Genomic DNA, 21716 nt, shown 5'->3' on the forward strand with positions numbered 1-21716 from the left:
TACTGTTTCTCTTTCCGTTACCCGAAATAAACAAACAGAAAACAACTGTAACCTCTTTTTGACTGTTTCTAGCTACCGCACTTGAGACTCACTTAAAATTGCTATACCAGTGCTTAAAGTGTAAACTTCACTTAAAATAACAAGCTGTGCATATTCCTTTGTCTGCTGCACCACGGTGACATTACTCAGGATACAATCTGGACTGAAGAACAGCTGTGACCTATCAGTTCTCCAACCTGTGGTGCCTTTTACACTGCTTTGCTGTGAGAGTTACCACTCCTGGTCTGCTCACCCAAAGCCTCCAGCATATAAATTACTCCCAGTTATACTGTAACAGTGCTACAGCCAGTCAGTCTTTCATTACACTGCAGAGCAATACCAGCAAATTCCCAGTCCCAGACTTCCCCCAGAAATGTGCATCTTGTACTGCCCAGCCCTCTCCTGGACAACACAGCACATATAAAGTCCATCATTTTATTAATAGAAAATGATATGCACAAATCCTGTTATCTCAAATGGAATTTCCCAAAGACTTCAATCCAAGCACACTGGTTTAGATAAAACAATAAAACAAGTTTATTTACTTAACTAAAGAAAGATAGCTTCTAAGCCATTACAAGTAATGAGGCATAAAAGTCATAGCTGGTTACAAGAAAATGAAAATAAAGAGCAATTAATACCTAACTTAACAAAGCTAAGTGAATTCGAAGTAAAAGTCTCTCTCACCACATGCTTCAGCAGTCTTACTAGCTGAATTCTTTCAGACAGGATCCTTTCCTCATTCTAAAGCTGTTTCTTTGTTCCTCAGGCATTGTGGCTACCGTGGGTAGAGAGAAAGGGAGGAATAACTTGGGGCATCTGTTCCCCTTTCTTATATTTTCCCTCTTCTTTGAGAATCATCTCCAGCTGAGGTTCAGGAGACAGAAAGTCTGTGGGGACAGGAACCTCCAGCTGTTTCTTTGCCAACAGGTACATTTCTCATTTACATCCTCTTTCCTGCCAAAGAACGGCCACTTAACCAAGTGATAGTCCATTTGATCTTATTGACACCTGGCCACGGCATCAGCTAAACTTTTGTCTCTGAGGAACTGGTTTGTGGCTACTTTTCTAAACTTGGATATGTCTCAGTAATGTCATACAGTAGAATTTTATAACTTTACATATGTGTCGCCGCACATATTTCACCAGGACAATAATGATCAGCAAATTATGAGTTTTCAATTGATACCTCACAAGGCATACTTTGTACAAAATTTATCATAATCTCGAAAAAGGGGTGAATATGAATCATCACAAAGAAAAGGAAAATTCCACAATAAGGCCGCTCACACCCCCCACCAATAACACCCCTTGTAACAACATGAGGGAAAGCCACAGCACACTCTTTTTAAAGTTGTCTATATTTTCCTTTCCTGACGTATGGGAAAAAACAAACCAATATTCTTGCTCTTTGTCCCAAAGTCTTTTTAAACAAAGTCCAAGTCACAGCAGGGCTCCTTAACCCTGTCTAGTAGCTTAGCTGTTCCAGTCCCAGAAGCACTTAGCAGGGCATCTCCTGTTCCTTTTGTCTTCTTCAGGAAAGAAAGTTAACAAGCCCCGACTGCTACTAAACTCTATGTATTAACAAACACTTCCTTCTGTTTGTTTTAAACCTGCTGCCTAATAATTTCATTGGGTGACCCTTGGTTCTTGTGCTATGTGAAGGGGTAAACAACACTTAATTGTTCTGGCCAACCTTGGGGCCAAGAGCCTGCCCAGCTCAGTCACATCCCTTGTGATTCCAGATCAATATGGGGTTGAAGACCCCAATACATTTTGCCCTTTCATTTCTTTCATTCATTTTATTACTGGAGATATCTGCATGGAAACAGGATCTTTGGTCTATAAGAGTTTACCAGATGCTGCTCATTGTCTAGGCTACGTTTGTGACAACACAATAAGCTGCTGTGAAGAAGAATGTGATGTCACAAAAAGAAAGTTAGGTGGAGAATGAAACAAGAGTCTTATTTCCATGCTTATATCACTAGTGGTAATAAACAAGAGAAATACGGAAAATAATGGCTACACAAGCAGAATCATCTAAGTAGGGTTTATTTATTTATTTGTTGCATTCTCAATAAAGTGAATACTCTGGGTATGTCAACAGTCCAAAAAAAAAAAAAAAAAAAAAGGCAAGTCTCAGAGCCCGGGTCAACTGACTCCAGCTTGTGCCATGGGAGCAAAAATAACAGTCTAGAGCAGTGGTTCTCAAACTTTTGTACTGGTGACCCCTTTCACATAGCAAGCCACTGGGTGTGACCCCCCCCTTACAAATTAAAAACACTTTTTTATATATTTAACACTATTATAAATGATGAAGGCAAAGCGGGGTTTGGGGAGGAGGCTGACAGCTCACGATTCCCCCATGTAATAACCTCAGGACCCCCTCAGGGGTCCTGACCCTCAGTTTGAGAACACCTGGTCTAGATGTTCCTGCTTGGGCTGCAGCCCAGAGTTTGACACTCTCCCTCTACCCAGACTCTGCACCACTGTCCACTTTTATACTCTGTTAATAAATACAAGCATTAGCCCAGTTTCCATAATATGAAAAGTGCTGGTGACCTTGCATCTTACCGGTTTCTTTGTTGAAGTAATATTAAATATTCATCATGCTTCTCATCAAAGTCAGTCACCATGTCCTTAGTGTAAACCTGAAACAAGAAAATATAACTGGAGTAGTGGAGTAAGGAAAGGGTTCAAAACACAAAGATTACTCTCCTAGCATCAGTAATAAAGAAGAAGGCTATATTCTAATGTTGAAGAACATTAAAACCCTCAACAGAGGAAACAAAGAAAACAATGCTGCACTACCTCCTAAAGAGATAGACTAGGGGCACGGCTACACTAGCGAGTTTACAGTGGCACAACTGCACCAATGCAGCTGAGCTGTTGTAAGCTCTCTAATGTAGCTGTTCTAAACTGATGAGAGAGTGCTCTCCCATTGGCTTAACTACTCCAGCCCCAACGAGTGCTCTCCAGCCGTAGCTATGTCAGCAGGAGAAGCCACTGTTCACACCCGAGCTTATGTTGGTGTAAACATCTGTCTTGGGGGGGGGTGATTTATTCACCCCCTGAACCTTGAGTTGTAGGGACGCATAGCTCCCGAATCGCCAGCCCACAGATGCGGCACACTGTGTTTGGGGCTACGAGGCAGGAGTGACCTTCACCCCAGCGTTTGTGATTAGGAAACTTATTTGGCTGACTTGATTGTCTCCCTCGCAGCTGGCTTTCACGTGCACAAGAGATGGGTTTGTTATCTCATGTTGCTGTACACTGTATGCTTCTTCTATGCGCAAGAATTCAACCACTTAGAAGTGTTGTAAGCTGAGAGGTAGAAAGAATAAAAACCCCAGGAAAGTTTTCCTGGGAGGCTTTTGAGGCTTTTTGGCTTTTCGGCTACCATAACCTGGCTTTCTGTCTCCTTCCTTTTTCGTCGCCACACTGAGTGACATAAATTATGCCGACATAAGCTGTAGCGTAGACATAGCCTAAGTAATGATTTATTTGGAGTACTGCCCACTATGTGTGAGATGCCTTCCAAACACTTAAGAAGTAACATCCCTGCTCCAAGGGGATGCAGAATTTAAGGACAAATAAGTAAACAACTTTCAGGGAAAGGGGAATAACAAAAGACAATATATACAAGCTGTTAACTAACAGATCTTTTCCTCCTCTGTGTACTATGAGATTTCTCAATTTGCAAGGCGTGAATTAAATAATTCACACTTGTTATTGCACAGTGTATTTTCTTAAAATAACTCACATTACTGGCCTACTTTGCAAGAATGTATTGTTTAATTGCTGCTTTAACATAGGAGTTTTCATAAAACCAAACAGTGAATCGAATACACTGAATTTATAGTAAACAAAAAAGGAAGCACCAGAAATATTTTCACAATTCTAAACTTGAAAAACAGTTGTATTTTATCTCAATTGACAATACAGTATAAGGACTTTGTAGTCTGATTTGTATTTTACAGTTCCCAGTGGAATCTTAGCATGTAGCTGTAACCCACACACCGCCTGCGTGTGGTGTTCTGTCCCATCTAATAGCACTGAGACCACTTAGAGAAAAAGATTAATGGGTCTGCTAACAGCCACATGACTTTTGGCTGATGCATTTAGCCCCAGAGATCCCAGGTTCGATCCCACCCGACGACAACTGGAGTCTGTCAGTGTTACATAGCAACTAATCAGGACTGATTCAACTCCCACTGAAGTCAATCTGAGTCTTTCCACTGACTTAATAAGAACTGAATTGGTCCTCAGAACAGAAAATGTGAGATTGTTTAGAACATCTACTGAAAATACACAAACATATACTTTTACAAGCTGGTGAGCTCATGTGTATTATGAGGCAAACTAATTCATACCCCAATGTCTCTTATTGTTATTAGAGAAATCTTTCTGAGTTATTTTATTATCTCATTTACTTACAGTGTTTTTGTTTCATTTTTAAACTATAAAACAATTACTTTGGAATGGGGAAGAATTAAGAGGTTATGCAAAGTATTCTTCAACTAGGAAACATACACTAGCAGAAGAGTAAAACAAATCAGTAGAGAAAAGTTTATAAATGCTAACATTTCAGCAGCAGTTTGTGGTCCAGCAGCCAATTACAACTTGGTTTATAATTAAAAGAAGATACTGAACACCTAGCTTTGTTTTTCCAATTGAAAGTGAAAGCTAAAAGTAGTTGTAGCATTACAACTTGGAAAGGAGCTCATTGGGGAGTGGAGGCAGTAGCAACCCTCCACCCCCACAACACCACTTTGTTTCTCTTCTTAAATTCCTAAGAAAATAAACTGGGACGCTTAAACCAGCTTCCAGTTCAGGCCCGTAAAGTAAACTTCATTTTAAATGCTGCCCATTTCTCTCAGACTTGGCTGTCAGAGGGAACCAGTACTTCCCTTTGAAATGATGCAATATATATTGTGTTTCTTTCTAAGGAGGTTTAAAGAGATGTGCAACATGAAGGATGCAATAAGGCAGAAGCTAGGGTTCAGGCTGAAAGTTGAATACAGATTACAAGAACATATTTCAAGTTACCAGGCCTCTCTCAACAGTTACAGTCCAGGGTGATACTCCTGATGCATCTCCAATACATGTCAATAAAATAAAAAGTTTACTCCCTTCAGCCTCTATATGCACATAAACCACTTGACTACTTACACACTGAAAAGTATCAGAGGGGTAGCCGTGTTAGTCTTGATCTGTAAAAAGCGACAAAGAGTCCTATGGCACCTTATAGACTAACAAAGGTATTGGAGCATAAGCTTTTGTGGGTGAATACCCACTTCATCAGACGCATAACACTGAAAAGCTTAATTTACACACTGAAATAAGGATTTTATATAGTTTCATATCAAAAATAAACAATATATTCTTGACTTTGCTAGCCTGCATGGTATCTGTGAATATGATCTCCCCAGTTCATTAGTTATCCACTCAATCTTCTAGAAAAGACATCTTAGGCCTGGTCTACACTACACAGTTAGATTGACATAAGGCAACTATTGTACACACTACAGCCTTGCTCATGCTGATGTAAGCGCCCTACTACACCAACATCATAACTTCACCTCCATGAGAAGCGTAGGGCTTATGTCGGTGTAGTTAGGGTGATGCAGTGTCAATATAGACACTGCATTACTTACATGGGCTGTTGGTTGTCTTGTCAATTTCACAGCTCCATGCTACTCAGAGCCATGAAATTTACAAGAAAGCCTGACTCCCCACCTCTGCTGCTGTCCTGTCTCCACTCCAAGTTGGGCTGCCAGCCAGGCTCCCAGCTTGGGCTGCAGGCTGGACTCCCCACTGGAAGCCCTGCTGCCCCCCAGAGCCCCGGCTCCCCACTGAGAGCCCCTCTACCCTCCAGTGTCCTGGTTCTCTGCTCCCAGCAGGGAGTCCGGCTGCATCATCGTTCCCAGCTCAGAACCTGGCTGCCCCTCTGGGCTCTTGGTTCCCTGCCAGGAGCACAGCAGCCGACCAGACACTCTGGATCTCCCTGCTGGAGATGATAAACCCCAGGTGGTTTCCCCCCACTGCCAATGGGGAACTGGAAGGTGAGTAGCCCGGCGGGAAGCTGCGCAGAGCTGAAAGCCCGGGCTCTCAGCCCCCCACACTGCCCTTCTTCAGTCGGTGGAAGCGCTCCTGGTGAGGACGCACACCACCAACAGAAGGAGGACAGTGTGGACATCAGCCACCACAGTCATTACTGCAGTGGCTGTAAGTCGACCTTACCTAGGAAGACTTAAGATTGTAGTGTAGACATGCATAAGACCTGAATTTCTAATGCAAAGGGGGAAAAAACCTCTTTTTTCTCCTGTTCACATAACCTCTAAAACAGTGGTGGGCAATCTGCAGCCCGTCAGGTTAATCCGCCTGCGGCCGCGAGACAGATTGTTTACATCGGCCGTCTGCAGGCACAGCCGCCCGCATCTCCCAGTAGCCGCGGTTCGCCGTTCCCGGCCAATGGGAGCTGCGGAAGAGACATTCCTTCGTTCCATGTCGATATTAATTTAAACGCACAGCGCTGTTTGAAATGTCTGCAGGCAGGAGACGGGCTTGTAAGAGCCCCTGGAAAGCTGCTGTTTGGGGCAGAGGCGAAGACCCAACTCCTCAGCCTGGGTTTTTAAGCTGAACACCGACCGCTGTTCCGGGGCAATGGCGGGCTGGGGCCAGAACAAACATTGTTACATTGCGGCCGGAGCCCCTCATCGCACAAGCACCAGAGCCCACCGGCGGGCCTCCCTCCTCATCCCGGCCGGGTCTCCCCGCACCCCATCCCGGCCGGCATCCTTCCCCTCGCTCCCCCAATCCCGTCCTCCCCGCTCACCCCAGGCCAGTAATTCGCCTTCCATTCGGAGCCTCCCCTCCGCACCCCGTCCCCTCTCCTCCGCTGCTTCACCCCGGAGCCTCCCCGCCCGCCCCGTACCGTGTCTCTTTCCCGCCAGCCGCGACACCGACAGCTCTGCCGCCCTCCCTGTTTACCGGTTCCCTTGGTTACCGTCGCGACTCGCGACTAGGTAACCTCACTTCCGGAGCGACTCTGTGACGCAAAATGAGGACGCGCAGGCGCAGTAGAGCTCATCGAATCGGCGTAGGGTCTGTCGGGAGGGTGGCGGCGCAGGCGTAGTGAGTGGCGGCGGGATGGAGGCGCTGTGGGCTCTGCTGGACGAGGTGGCCCTGGAGGGTCTGGATGGGATCACGCTGGACACTTTATGGCACCGGCTGAGCAGCCGCGTCCCGCCCTTCCCGCTGGCCCTGGAGCCCGCCACGCAGCAGCTCCTGTGGGCTGCGCTGAGCGCCCAGCCCGGCCTCAGCTTCTACCTGTTACCGCGGGAGCGGCCCCCTCTCCGCCTGCACGATCGGTGAGGGGCGGCCGTGAGGGTAGGGCAGGGGGTGGGGCGTAGAGTGAGTTGGGGTGGGGCCGGCAAAGGGGGGGGCTATGACATTCAGGGGTGCAGTCCAAACCGGTGAGAGGCTGTGTCACCCCTGCCCTGCAGACTTGGGTGCCTCAGAATGCTTTGCTGCTATACCTCCCCCTGGGCTACTCACATTCTTCCAGTATGCAGGTAACACCCTGAGTGTCTGGGTATGGCTACAACCTGCCAGTCACACATCAGACACAGCCTGGTTTCCACTTGCATGGTGACCCCAACACACTCCCAGGCCTGGGTTAAGAACATAAGAATGGCCGTACTGGGTCAGACCAAAGGTCCATGCAGCCCAGTATCCTGTCTGCCGACAGTGGCCAATGCCAGGTGCCCCAGAGGGAGTGAACCTAACAGGTAATGATCAAGTGATCTCTCTCCTGCCATCCATCACTACCCTCTGACAAACAGAGACTAGGGACACCATTCCTTTCCTATCCTGGCTAATAGCCATTAATGGACTTAACCTCCATGAATTTATCCAGTTCTCTTTTAAATGCTGTTATAGTCCTAGCCTTCACAATCTCCTCAGGCAAGGAGTTCCACAAGTTGACTGTGCGCTGTGTGAAGAAGAACTTCCTTTTATTTGTTTTAAACCTGCTGCCCATTAATTTCATTTGCTGGCCCCTAGTTCTTATATTATGAGAACAAGTAAATAACTTTTCCTTATTCACTTTCTCCACATCACTCATGATTTTATATACCTCTATCATATCCCCCCTTAGTCTCCTCTTTTCCAAGCTGAAAAGTCCTAGCCTCTTTAATCTCTCCTCATATGGGACCCGTTCCAAACCCCTAATCATTTTAGTTGCCCTTCTCTGAACCTTTTCTAATGCCATATCTTTTTTGAGATGAGACCACATCTGTACGCAGTATTCAAGATGTGGGCGTACCATGGATTTATATAAGGGCAATAAGCTATTCTGCGTCTTACTCTCTATTCCCTTTTTAATGATTCCTAACATCCTGTTTGCCTTTTTGACTGCCACTGCACACTGCGTGGATGTCTTCAGAAAACTATCCACGATGACTCCCAAGATCTTTTTCCTGATTAGTTGTAGCTAAATTAGCCCACATCATATTGTATGTATAGTTGGGGTTATTTTTCCCAATGTGCATTACTTTACATTTATCCATATTAAATTTTATTTGCCATTTTGTTGCCCAGTCACTTAGTTTTGTGAGATCTTTTTGAAGTTCTTCACAGTCTGCTTTGGTCTTAACTATCTTGAGCAGTTTAGTATCATCTGCAAACTTTGCCACCTCACTTTTTACCCCTTTCTCTAGATCATTTATGAATAAGTTGAATAGGATTGGACCTAGGACTGACCCTCGGGGAACACCACTAGTTATCCCTCTCCATTCTGAAAATTTACCATTTATTCCTACCCTTTGTTCCCTGTCTTTTAATCAGTTCTCAATCCATGAAAGGATCTTCCCTCTTATCCCATGACAACTTAATTTATTAAGAGCCTTTGGTGAGGGAGCTTGTCAAAGGCTTTCTAGAAATTTAAGTACACTTTGTCCCCTGGATCCCCCTTGTCCACATGTTTGTTGACCCCTTCAAAGAACTCTAATAGATTAGTAAGACACACAGTTTGGTTTCCCCCAAAAATGTGTGTTCTGCACTGTCCAGCCCTCTCCCGTACAGTCCACATATATTAGGTCCATCCCCCTCTAGGGGGAATCAATTTGCAACAGTTTGCTACCTTAAATGAAGTTACCCAGACAATTCACAACGCTGGATTAGTTTTAATTGAAGAATAAAACTAGTTTATTTAACTACAAGCAGATAATTTGTGAGTACAAGTGTATGGCATAAGTCAGAAATGGTTACAAGAGAAATACATATAACATGCTTCTTAGTACTAACCTTAACAAACGTGTTTTCAGTAACATTGCTGACCAAACTCTCAGGACAGGATCTGCTCCCAAACTCCAACAGCTGTTTCTTTTGGCCTCTTAGGTGAAAAGGAGAGAGATGGATAGGGAGAAAGAACTTGAGGTGTTTTTGCCCCTCACTTTTATAGTTCAGTCGCCCTTTGAAATTGTATTTTCCTGAGGGTTACCCCTAGATAAAGTTCATTTCTGTTATGAGGACCAAGACAAAGAGGCTGATGGTGGTACAGGTTCGATGCTGCTGTTTGCTAAGAAGCAGATCTGTTTGTTCCTGTCCATCCACCATCTCTCCCCCCCCTCCCCGTCCCAGTCCGTCCCCCGTCTCCCGCCCCCTGCTTCCTTGCCAAAGAATGGCCACTTGATAGGTGATTGCCCATCGGCTTTGATGACACCTGGCTAGAGGCATCAGTTTGTCCTTTGTCTTTGAGAATCAGGTTTACTCTCCCCAGACTTGTCTGATAAACACACTTCAGTCATGATTTCAGCTTATGTTTATAATGTTGCTACTTGCATTGCACCATGAGGATATTGACCGAGTTATTAGTTTTCAAATGATACCTTACAAGGCATATTTTATACAAAGATTATTACAGTGATGTGTAGAGTGTGAATACAGGGGTGCATTTGGTCACGGGTGAAATGGGTGGGATGTAGGGATGGGGCTGCCAAGGGTGAAGTGGGTGTGGGTATAGGGTGGGCTGGCAGGGTGTGTGGAAGGGGGTTTGGTTGGTTAGGGTGCGACTGGCAGAGCGTGTTTTTGGGGGGGTTGGTTGGTTAGGGTGGGCTGGTGGGACTGGCACGGGGGAGGTGAAGTGGGTGAGGGTTGGGTGCTAAGTTCCCCCTAAGCTGCGCAGCAAGCTATAAAGGGCCACGCAGGCACAGGGGCCTGGCGGGGAGCAAGTTGGGGTTTGCAGGGGTGCCGCGGGTCTCTCCCCTGGCCCCAGGGCTCCTGCTGCCGGGGAGAGGGCTGGGGGGAGTCCTCTGGCCCCAGCCCAGAGGCAGCCTGCACCCCAAATTCCTCATCCCAGCCCCACCCCAGAGCCCGCACCCCCAGCTGGAGCCCACACCCCAGCGCACTGCCCCAGCCCTGAGCCCCTTCCCACACCCTCAAAAACTCATCCCTGGCCTGCCTCCCAGAGCCCTCACCCCAACCCTCTGCCCCAGCCCTGAGCCCCCTCCCACACCCCAAACCCCTCATCCCCAGCCCCACTGCAGAGCCTGCACTCCCAGCCAGAGCCCACCTCCCCCCCCCGCACGCTAGCCCTCTGCCCCAGCTCTGAGCCCCCTCCCACACTCCAAACCCCTCAGCCCCACCCCCGCCACACATCACCTCCATATTGGTGCACATAACAAAATTCATTCCGCACATGGATGTAAAAAATTAGAGGGAACATGGGTTGGATGTGGGGTGGAACTGGCAGGGTAGGGGGTGAAATGGGTGGGCTGTGGGGCTAGCAGGGTGGGACGTGTAGTGGGTGAGGCGCACAGGGCATGCACAAGTGGCCCATCCTCAATCCTAAGGCAGCAGCGTAGACCAGTAGGAGGCATGTCCTACCTGGCAGTGTGATGCTCTTCTGCAAACATGGCCTTGCCCTAGGTCATCAGGAAAGCCTGCCTGAAGGAAGAGCTGGCCTTGCATTGAGCTGTGACTGTCACCAAGTGTGGGCTTGGCTGGAAAAGGGCAGTACTTGCTTTGTGTTTCCTGGCTGCCTCCCCTTCTAGGTATTGGTTGTGTAGGCTTGTAAGGCATGTGCTTGGAGAGTCATTGAAATACAGCAGGAACTTCACCTCCTGCTTCCCCTTCCTCTCTGCTCTCCCTGCTCTGTGTCCATCCTCTTGACAAGAAGTTTTTTTCACATTTTCAGAGTGAAAAGGGCTTTGCAGTAAAGGAAGTCCTGTCACCTTTTGTTGGGTGGTGAAGAGAGATGCCTAATTATGTCTAAAGGGTGTCTTTGGTAAAGAGGATCCATCCCTGTGAATGCTCAGTCTGCAGAAAGTTTTCTTGACCTTTTTGTGGAGGTGGGATGCATTCCTTCTGAAATTGTGTAAGGCATTCGCTTGTCTTTCACAGGCAAGTCTTGCATGTTAACCTGTTGCAGGAAGAGTCTGATTGCCACTTATAACTATTTCTTGAAAAATAGATGTTTTGCTGGGAAGTGTCTCCCTTTTCTTTGTACTCGTTTTGTAAGAAATCTAAAACACTCTTGGACCTATCCTTTGACCACATTCTTGCTACTCATGTGCTGATACAGTAGAACCTCAAAGATACGAACACTAGAGTTATGGACTTACTGGTCAATCGAACACCTTGTGGAACCGGAAGTCCTCAATCAGACAGCAGCATAGACCAAAAAAAAAAAGAGAGAGAGAGCAAATTCTGTACTCAGGGCTTCAGTCACAGGGGGTTGGGGCTGCAGCCATGGGGGCAGGGTTCTGGGCAGGATGAAGGGGGTGCATTGGGGCTTCTGCCCCATGGGAGCAGTGGGGCTCAGGGTTTTAGACCAGGGGGGAGTGCTGGGGCTTGGGACTTCAGCCCCGCAGCTCTATTCCCAGCTTCAGCCCCGCAGGGGGCATCGGGACTTGGGGCTTTAGCTGTGAGGGAAGCGCTGGTTTCAGGCCCAAGGCTCCCCTAGTAGCTAAAGCCCCGAGTCCCAGTGCCCCTTCCCCCCTTCTGAAGCTGGGAGAGGTGCCGGGGGGAGCCCCAAACCCCAGCGGCGCTGAAGCTAGGAACGGAGCTGCAGGGCTAAGGCCCTGAGCCCCAGCACTCCCCACAGGCCTAAAGCGCTGAGCCCCATGTTCCCGCGTGGCAAAAGCCCTGAGCCCCCTGCCCGGGGTCCTGGTGCCCCAACGCTCAGAAACCACGACCCTCCCCCAGAGTCCTGACCACCCCACCTCCCATCTCGCCCCTCCCCCCCACACACACCCCTCCACTGCTGCAGCCCCAATCCCCCATGTGGCTGAAGTCCCTTCAGAATTACGGAACATTTCAGAGTTACAGACAACCTCCGTTCCCGACGTACAGTAGAACTCTGAGGTTCTACTGTACCTAGAATAGCAGTTATATGTCAGTAGTGTTTGTAAAGTGTGTTTTACTGTAACTTTTTTGCCGTAACATCAAATAAGTGTACCAAACTGAAGTTATTTATTTTTAACTCAACAACAAAAAATAAATGTTGTGGTGTGAACGCTATCATTAACTTTTGGGAAAGAAAGACACTACATACCTGTCTGCCTACGGGAAAGCTCCCAGAATCTCACCTTTTCTAAATGCTATTAATTCCCATGCAATTTGCTTTTATTGACTAAGGCTATGAATCCAAACATAGGAGATAGTTAAAGAAGAGCTGCTGAACATTCCTGCCTATTTAAAATTTTTTTTTTTAAAATTAAGGAGCGAGCTTATGCAAGATCACTGCAGGCCCAAAACCCAGGTATTTAACATGACAAACCCCAGTCTTATCCACTGTACCATTCTGCCTTGCAGCATGACTCCTCTCCCAAGCATGCATAGAATACAGCAGTGGTTCTCAAACTTTTGTACTGGTGACCCCTTTCACATAGCAAGCCTCTGAGTGCGACCCATTTTAACACCATTATAAATGCTGGAGGCAAAGCTGGGTTTGGGGTGGAGGCTGACAGCTCGTGACCCCCCATGTAATAACCTCTCGACCCCCTGAGGGGTCCCAATCCCCAGTTTGAGAACCCCTGGAATACAGGATTCTGCTGCTGTCTACTACACAGTTGTGTAAACCAGTGGGAAATTGTCTCAAGTCGTTATCCAGTGCCCGGTCTGGAAAGGAGCTAATAATTACTCGTGTAATTCAAATAACCTAAGCTAGGGATATGAAGGTCAGGGGGCTGCTGATCTGTGTGGAGGGATGGCATGATTAACCATCTTAACAGTAACCTTGCAGTGTTAAGGCAGAATAATGTCCCGAATGCATGCAATATGTGATAGTCAGATTTACTGATCTTTTGATACAGTTTTATAAAAGCAGATGAGGTAGCTTAAGGTTTTGCATTTGAATTAAAGTTTGATAAAGCTGTGGTATGTATTACTTTTGGGTATCTGGTGGAGAGAGAAATGAAAGCTTTATGGAGCACTGGAATGGGTTATTTACAGTGTTGTGGGCAAGATGGAAAAGAAAGCATGTGTGGGGTATAGGCTGTTGCAACCTTAATTGTTACTAAATATAAGTTTTGTATACTAATATGGCCCACAACTCTCACAACTCTCTCCTGTATTTGTCAAAAACTATAAAACTAGAAATAATTTGTGAATTGCACTATTTTAATGGTTTTGTAAATAAATCAAAATTAATATAAAAAACTTAGCTTCTGTACGTGATTGTCTTACTGCAAAATAATCAGAAAATAAGCATTGCAACTTTTTTTGAAAAGTATTGAAAAAGTGTCAAGTGCTGCATTAGTTCAGTGTTCTTGTCTAAAACTCGTGGTATGTGTGCAAATCAATAAAAGTACATTAAAATTCAGCAAGGCCAGTGTGCATATTACCCTCCTGACACACTTATGCTAAAAATTCTCTTTGTTTGCTCCCATCTCCTCAGAAAAAGCCTTTGCATTATGCTCTGAATGTTGACATACACCTCTACCCCGATATAACGCGACCCGATATAACACGAATTCGGATATAATGCGGTAAAGCAGCGCTCCGGGGGGGCGGGGCTGCGCACTCCGGTGGATCAAAGCACGTTCGATATAACACGGTTCCACCTATAACGCGGTAAGATTTTTTGGCTCCCGAGGACAGCGTTATATCGAGGTAGAGGTGTATTTGGATTCCTTGTTTGAGAAGTGCAACACTAATTCTGCATTTCCTGGCTTTCTAACTTTTGAGATTTGAAGGATTTTTAGTTCTAGGTTTCTTCCAAGACATTTGTTGGAGATCCGTTGAAATGTAGCAGCAACCTTAAATTCAGCTTTTAAGTTGTTTTTGTCTCGTGAATGTTACAATTTTAAATACTGGCTCCCTTTGCATTTTTATTTCAGGTATGAAGAAATAGATCTTGAAACAGGAATACTGGAAACAAAAAGAGATCCTGTCCCTCTAGATGATATTTATCCTGTCCATATGATTTTGGATAATAAGGATGGCATTCAGGGTTCATGCCAATATTTTAAGGAGAGACTAAATTATACTGATCAAATTAGGACAAAGGATTTGCAGCCTTGTTATGCCTATACAGAAGCCTATGAAAAGTGAGTAAGAAGATTTCAGTATTTGTTGGTGTTTCATTTTAAATTACAATGCTTTGCTATTTGGAAACAGCTCCTTTTAAGGAGAGCTGAGCCTGGCTCCTAGGGATGTAAAATATTAAACAGTTAACTGGTAAGCATTAGTCTTACCGTTAACCCCCAACCCTGGGCTGCGCCGGCCGGAGCCACCCCAGGCCGCGCAGGCTGTGACCTCTCCCTTTAATTGGTTAACCAGTTAAATGATATAATTGTAATCATTTAAACGGTTAACTTTTTAAACAATATTTACAGCCCTGCTGGCTCCATGATTTAATTTGCCATTATTTTGCTGCATTAGATACATATAAATCAATGGAGGAAAGTCTCTGTAAAGAAACCATTGTTTTCAATATAACATTGATTTTATGTTGCAGCTGTAGACAAAATGCTTGTGCATCCTCCAAAAATGTACACTGAGATTTTCAGAGGCATGGGGTTTCAAGCTATCTCTCCTTCACCACATCCATCAAAGGCATATATGAGTGACTAAGCTTTCTTAATCAGATCCAAATGCATCCGTTGGTCTTGCATTCCAATTATTGTAAACTCTGCTGCCTATTTCTTGCCCTGTTTCACCCTAAATAATTGCTCTTCCTCTTTGGTGTCTGCAGTCTTCAAATAATTGTAGACATTTGTACCTTCCCCATCCAGATAGCACTTATACAAGCTGTCATGTTTTCTACCATTATAGGGGTTCTAATTATGAATCTATTAACCTAACATTTGTCATTATAATTCCACTTTCAGTTGTTTATACTGTTGCCAAACTTTAACTGTTTATGCTGAAATTTACCAACCGTATGGGCTATTTGGTGTAGTAGTTGTACCTGTGTTAATCCCAGGATATTAGAGAGACAAGGTGGGTGAGGTAATATCTTTTATTGAGCCAACTTCTGTTGGCTCAAAAGCTTGTCTCTCTCACCAACAGAAGTTGGTCCAATAAATATATGATCTCACCCACTTTGGGTTGTTTGGTGTCTATCTCAGGTCACCTTTTTTTTTAGAAATTTCAAGTAAAAGTTTCTGAGGAAGTTTGGGGAAAATAAGTATTTCAAAAATGGTCAGAAAAAAATGTTAAAAGCATTCTAGCACACCTGTGGTTTGGAACAAGAATCTGAAATTTGGCAGGAGGACCGAGAAGCATCTTTTTCTGTCCTCATGGAACTCTGGCCCTATTTGGCCAAACTATAAATCCTTGGGAAAATCTTGTACTCAAACAAGAGAAATCATTTGAAGCTTGCTGGTTAAACATCTGAATATTCTGTCTGCACTGAGCCTCCCAAACCCTTTGTCTGGCCTACCGTCAGCTTGGCTTCTCTCCATTTTAACAATTGTGAAATTTAGCCTGGAACCAGATATATAGATTTTCAAACCAGGCTTTTGAAGTTTTTCTCTTTTAAATTAGCTCTCAGATCTCAGTGCTGCCAAGGTACTACATATCCCTGGTAATACAGTGGAGAAGTCTAGGCTTTCCTTTGACAGTTGTTTGGAGTAAAACAAACATGTATTTAGTAATGCTACCACTATTCAATGTTAAAAACATGACTAAACAAGTTGCTCTGGAACTTCTTACATTTCTCTATTGATGTGCTGCATTATCAGCACTTGGAGAGCATGTAGGCTGTATAATACGCACCTAGCAGTTAATCATTTTGTATGTGCACTGCTCCTGTTATAACTAAAGCTCCATCACCAGTTCCTGCTGCAAGGTTACTTCTTTTAATGCTGCTCACTAAGCCCATGTCTGTGCTACAGCACTGCAGCTATGCTGCTCTAGTGCAATGCTGTAGACACTTCCTACCATGCCCGAAGCTAGAATTCTTCCGTCAACCTAGCTACATCTACAGTGTGAATTTTTCGGAACCCTTGAGTGCTGTAGCAATGTCGACCTAACTTTTAAGTGTAGACCAGGCCTAAGCAGCTTACTAGCTTCCTGAAAAATAATTTGATCCTTTCCATCCCTCAATTCAGCATTTAAAACAGTGTTGTGAAAGCAGTTCTATTACTTTAAAGGGCTAGTATGAGTAACACGCCTCTTGTTATTGCTGATGTCGATTACCTAATATCAAGCCTATCATGGAATTGTTGCAATTGTCCTCAGCCTATATGGAGATAGTGGTTGAGAACAAGACCATATCTCAGTTCTGTATCAGGAAGGTGGGAAAGGTTTGGATAGGAGCCAGGCAGGCAGTTCAATCGACAACTTCCTAAATTTCAAACTCGGTGCTTAGTGAAGTATTTTTCTGAAGTTACAGCTAATCGTTTGTAATGTTAATGGGTGTTATGTGCCATCATGAAGAGGGAGAGAAAGTCCTAGATCTTCAGCTGAGCCTTGTGCAACTTCAAAGAAATCCCTTCAGTAATCGTTTTCGCTCAGAAAAGAAAGCAGTTGGGGAAATGGTTAAATTTAGGCGCTCTGGGAAACTAACCTCTCATCTCTTGCTGTTTGCTTTGTAGGTGGGGGGAGAAACTAGTCATCGTTGCTTCACAGATTCTGCGCTACAGGGCTTTAATTGGCTGGGAGGGGGATCCAGACTTAAAACTCCCAGACTTCTCCTACTGCATTTTGGAGCGATTAGGTCGTGCTAGATGGCAAGGGGAACTTCAGAGAGACCTTCACAGTGGGGCTTTCAAGTAAGTATAGAGTTTGTTGCTGTTTATAAAGTAAATCAAAGCCTTGCAGACAAGGCTTCATTCATCAGGAATGTCTCATCACAGTACTGTGGGCACTTTGTTTCTGCAGGTCCTGTGCTTCTGGAGATGCCAGCTTACTGCTTGTAGTAACTAAATTTCATGGTACTTTCTCACCAAAACAGTTATTAACCTTGTGTCTTTACCAAATTCCCATTTGGTTAACTACTTTATGCTTTCTTTAAATTCCTCCTGCAGTTTCAGTTGGAGATTGTATTTTAATTTCCTATCCTAACCTGCTTATATATAGGGATTACTTTCATGTGGAGGACTGATCCTAATAGCTATAGCTAGATACAAAACATGAAGATGAAGTGCTGCAAAGTCCAGATGTGCAACTTAATAAGCCCAGTTGCTGCTTCTTTCCCTTTCACCTACCCCCAGATGATATGAAGGGGATGGTGCGGGGGTTTCTGCTGTACCTGAATCCTGGTTGGGACCTGCTTCCTTTATACTAGTTTCCAGCTACTAGATAGGAAAACTTGAAGTTCCACCCAGCCCATTTTTTGCTACTCTACCCCTCTTTTCAAGACTCCAATTTTTTTAGTCTCCTATCCCTTCCTCTTACCCTTATTAATAGTTTAATTGCCTGCTTCTGCTGTTTTTGTTAGTTTTGCCAAGCAGCAGCATGAAATTGGCATGGCTCTTGTCATGTGCAGACTTTCTATAGTTTTACTGCTGCTATCCATATTAATTTCACACTGTTCCTGCTGCTTATGACTAGGGCCCTACCAAATTCACGGCCATGAAAAACACATCACGGACCATGAAATCTGGTCTCCCCGGGTGAAATCTGGTCTTTTGTGTACTTTTAACCTATACTATTCATATTTCACTGAGGAGACCAGCATTTCTCAAACTGGGTGTCCTGACCCAAAAGGAAGTTGCAGGGGAGTCACGGTATTGCCATTCTTACTTCTGCGCTGCCTTCAGAGCTGGGCGGCTGGAGAGCGGCAGCTGTTGGCCGGATGCACTCCGAAGGCAGCACTCCTCCAGCAGCAGCACAGAAGTAAGGGTAGCTGTACCATACCATGCTACCCTTACTTCTGTCCTGCTTTCAGAGCTGGGCGGCCAGAGAGTGACGGCTGCTGACTGAGGGCCCAGCTCTGCAGGCAGCAGTGCAGAAGTAAGGGTGGCAATACCATACCACGCCATCCTTACTTCTGCGCTGCTGCTGGCAGCAGCTCTGCCTTCAGAGCTGGGCTCCCGGCCAGTAGCTGCCACTCTCCAGCTGCCCAGCTTTGAAGGCAGCGCCGCCACCAGCAGCAGCAGCGCAGAAGTAAGGGTAGCAGTACCACAATCCCCACACACAATAACCTTGCGCCCCTCCCTCCCCCAACTCCTTTTTGCCTCAGGACTCCTACAATTACAACACCATGAAATTTCAGATTTAAATAGCTGTAATCATGAAATTTACAATGTTAAAAATCGTATGACCATGAAATTGACCAAAATGGACCATGAATTTGGTAGGGCCCTACTTCTGAAGCTCAGACACTGAAACTGTCTGCAGACCTAGAAAGGTGTAAAAGAGTCTTTTCATGTTCACAAGATTTTCTTTGTAACCATAAGGACTAGAAATTTAATATTTATTTAAAATGCAAACCTAAGTTAGGCAGAAATGTCCCTCAGTATTTGAGAAATTAGGATAGGTTGTTCCTTAGAAAATACAGTCCATCAGGGAAGTTTTCAGATACTTTCCCCACTTTGCTTCTAATTGGCACTTCAGTTCATCACTCTTGGTATTTCCAATGTCGGGTGATATGTTCTAGGTAGATGTCCCTCGACCACGTGATGGCGTCCAACACCAGGAGTTGCTGCATCAGCCGAGTGTAGCGCTGACCAATTCCGCATTCCTGCAACACTCAGACCATCCTAACCCTGCATTGAATACAGAACTATTAATTTCCTCATGGGTGTTTCTATGAAGCGCCCATCATAATATGAGTGCTTCACAAACATTAATGAACTTATCTTTACAACACCCTTGTGAGACACGGTGGTGGGATTACCTTCATTTTACAAATAGGGAACTCAGGCACAGAGAGATGAAGGTCATAATTGTCTATTTTGGGTGCCCATCTTGAGACATTTGGGGACTGATTTTTTGAAGTACTTAATATTTTTGTAGGTGTCAGAGTAGCAACCGTGTTAGTCTGTATCTGCAAAAAGAACAGGAGTACTTGTGGCACCTTAGAGACTAACAAATTTATTTGAGCATAAGCTTTCGTGGGTTACAGCCCACTTCTTCGGATGCATAGAATGGAACATATATTGAGGAGATATATATACACGTACAGAGAGCATGAAAAGATGGGAGTTGTCTTACCAACTCTGAGAGGCCAATTAAGTAAGAGGAAAAAAAACTTTTGAAGTGATAATCAAGATAGCCCAGTACAGACAGTTTGATAAGAAGTGTGAGAGTACTTACATGGGGAGATAGATTCAATGTCTGTAGTGGCTCAGCCATTCCCAGTCTCTATTTAAGCCTAAATTGATTGTATCTAATTTGCATATCAATTCAGGCTCAACAGTTTCTCGTTGGAGTCTGCTTTCGAAGCTTTTCTGTTGCAAAATTGCCACCCGCAGGTCTGTCACTGAATGACCAGACAGGCTAAAGTGCTCTCCCACTGGTCCTTGAATGTTATGATTCCTGATGTCAGATTTGTGTCCATTAATTCTTTTGCGCAGAAACTGTCCAGCCCGGCCAATGCACATGGCAAAGGGGCATCGCCGGCACATGATGGCATATATCACATCGGTAGATGTGCAGGTCAACGAGCCCCCGATGGCATGGCCGATGCGACTAGGTCCCACGATGATGTCACTTGAATAGACACGTGGGCAGAGTTGGCACCGGGCTCTGCCGCAAGGATAGGTTCCTGGGTCAGTGGCTTTATTCAGTGATGCGTGGCTGCTGGTGAGCACCCGCCTCAGGTTGTACGTAAGCGAGGACAGGTCTGTCTCCCAAGATCTGTGAGAGTGAGGGATCATCCCTCAGGACAGGCTGCAGATCCCCGATGATGCGCTGGAGAGGCTCCAGCTGGGGGCCGAAGGCAACAGCCAGTGGCGCCCCATCACTTTCCCTGTGGGCCTATCCTGTAGAAGGTGACTGCTGGGTACTCGTCTGGCTCTGTCAATCAATATTTTTGTAGAATTTCATACACTCAGAGCACAGCTCCCATTGAGTTCAGCTGTAGCTATGACTTCTCAGCACTTTTGCAAATCAGACCCCAGTTGTTTCAAGTTAAGCACCTAGAAAATGAAAAACACAGTTAGTGCCACCTGTGAAAAGTTTGGTTTAAGTGACTTGCCCAGCATCATGTGGCAGAAGCGGAGATAAAATCCAATCTCTCAGTGTGACATTCAGCTGCCTTAACCATAAGACCGTCCTTTCTTTTCTAATAGTATTTTTTCTCATTTATTATACAACTAACTTCAGCAGCAAATGAGGCTGAGTCTTATAGACAACAGCCTCATTCAGTTACTACCCTGATTCATTTCCTGTACACTGAATCAGGCTCCGTGGAGAAAGTGGTATGTGATGATGTAATAAGACTATCATAATGTATATGCACAAGAGGGCTGAATTAAGTTTGTACAGGCAATTTGTATAGTAATTTAAATTTGTAAAGGGCGTTGGGATGACGGGTGCTATATGAATATAATTTGTTTATTATATTTATTTACAAGCCATCATGGGAGGTTCTGTGGATGTCTTGTCTTCTCTAGGGTGGATGCTGGTAAAATGCATTATCACAGAAGAGTATTAGACAGAAATGGTCTCATTTCAATGCAGTCCCATGTCATAAGACTACCAAGTGGAGCCCAGCAGCACTCCATTCTTCTGCTTTTGAACCGCTTTCATGTTGACAGGTATGTACCAAACAGAAGTTAGGTGGTTCTTCAGGGTGGCATGTGTAGTTTCTTACCATTAGGACATGGCCCTGGTGCCATAGGACCATCAAAACTTTCTGGAAGCAGTACCTGTTGGTTGCTGAATTAGCGCTTCCTCACAGTGGTTAAGCATTCAGAGACAGAGGTTATATAAAGGATGTGTGCCCCTCCTCCAGCCATGGTTTGCATGGTAGGTATCCTGCTGCCAGGTCTTGTCCTACAGAGACCTGATTTTTCTTGTACATTGTTTTAATAGCTGTGTTATTGTTGGATAGCTTCTACAGCGCCTTCTAGTGAATTTTTACTTCTGACTCTCTTTTCCTCTGTTGCATAGTTATATCCTGCACTGGCTTTGACTTGGTCGCAGTGAAACAGCAGGCCTGGCTTCAGAACAGCTTGTGTGTCTGACTGTCTTCCTGGTATTGGATATTTGCATCTGCTGTTTGGCTCACATGGGTGAAGGGCATTCCCCTAACTAGCACTCTGTGTGTAAATGAA

The 21716-nt window shown here is 45.0% G+C and overlaps 2 protein-coding genes across 2 annotated transcripts in view; one reads left to right on the forward strand and one right to left on the reverse strand.

Moving 5' to 3' along the window:
• Positions 1-7028, reverse strand: part of KIAA0556 (KIAA0556 ortholog) — a 190311-nt gene extending 183283 nt beyond the window's left edge. Inside the window, exons 1-2 of the mRNA XM_029911288.1 lie at positions 6977-7028; positions 2614-2690 (exon numbers count right to left, since the gene is read on the reverse strand). Of these exons, the coding sequence (XP_029767148.1) occupies positions 2614-2675 (62 nt within the window). The 5' untranslated portion in view covers positions 2676-2690; positions 6977-7028. The remainder of the gene's footprint in view (positions 1-2613; positions 2691-6976) is intronic.
• Positions 7029-7176: 148 nt separating this feature from the next.
• Positions 7177-21716, forward strand: part of GTF3C1 (general transcription factor IIIC subunit 1) — a 79531-nt gene continuing 64991 nt past the window's right edge. Inside the window, exons 1-4 of the mRNA XM_026650785.2 lie at positions 7177-7412; positions 14385-14594; positions 17088-17264; positions 21054-21197. Coding sequence (XP_026506570.1) covers positions 7192-7412; positions 14385-14594; positions 17088-17264; positions 21054-21197 — 752 coding nt within the window. The 5' untranslated portion in view covers positions 7177-7191. The remainder of the gene's footprint in view (positions 7413-14384; positions 14595-17087; positions 17265-21053; positions 21198-21716) is intronic.

This window comes from Terrapene carolina, unplaced genomic scaffold (genome assembly GCF_002925995.2).
Source record: "Terrapene carolina triunguis isolate 2854851 unplaced genomic scaffold, T_m_triunguis-2.0 Scaffold93, whole genome shotgun sequence".
In the NCBI taxonomy this organism is placed as follows: domain Eukaryota; kingdom Metazoa; phylum Chordata; order Testudines; family Emydidae; genus Terrapene; species Terrapene triunguis.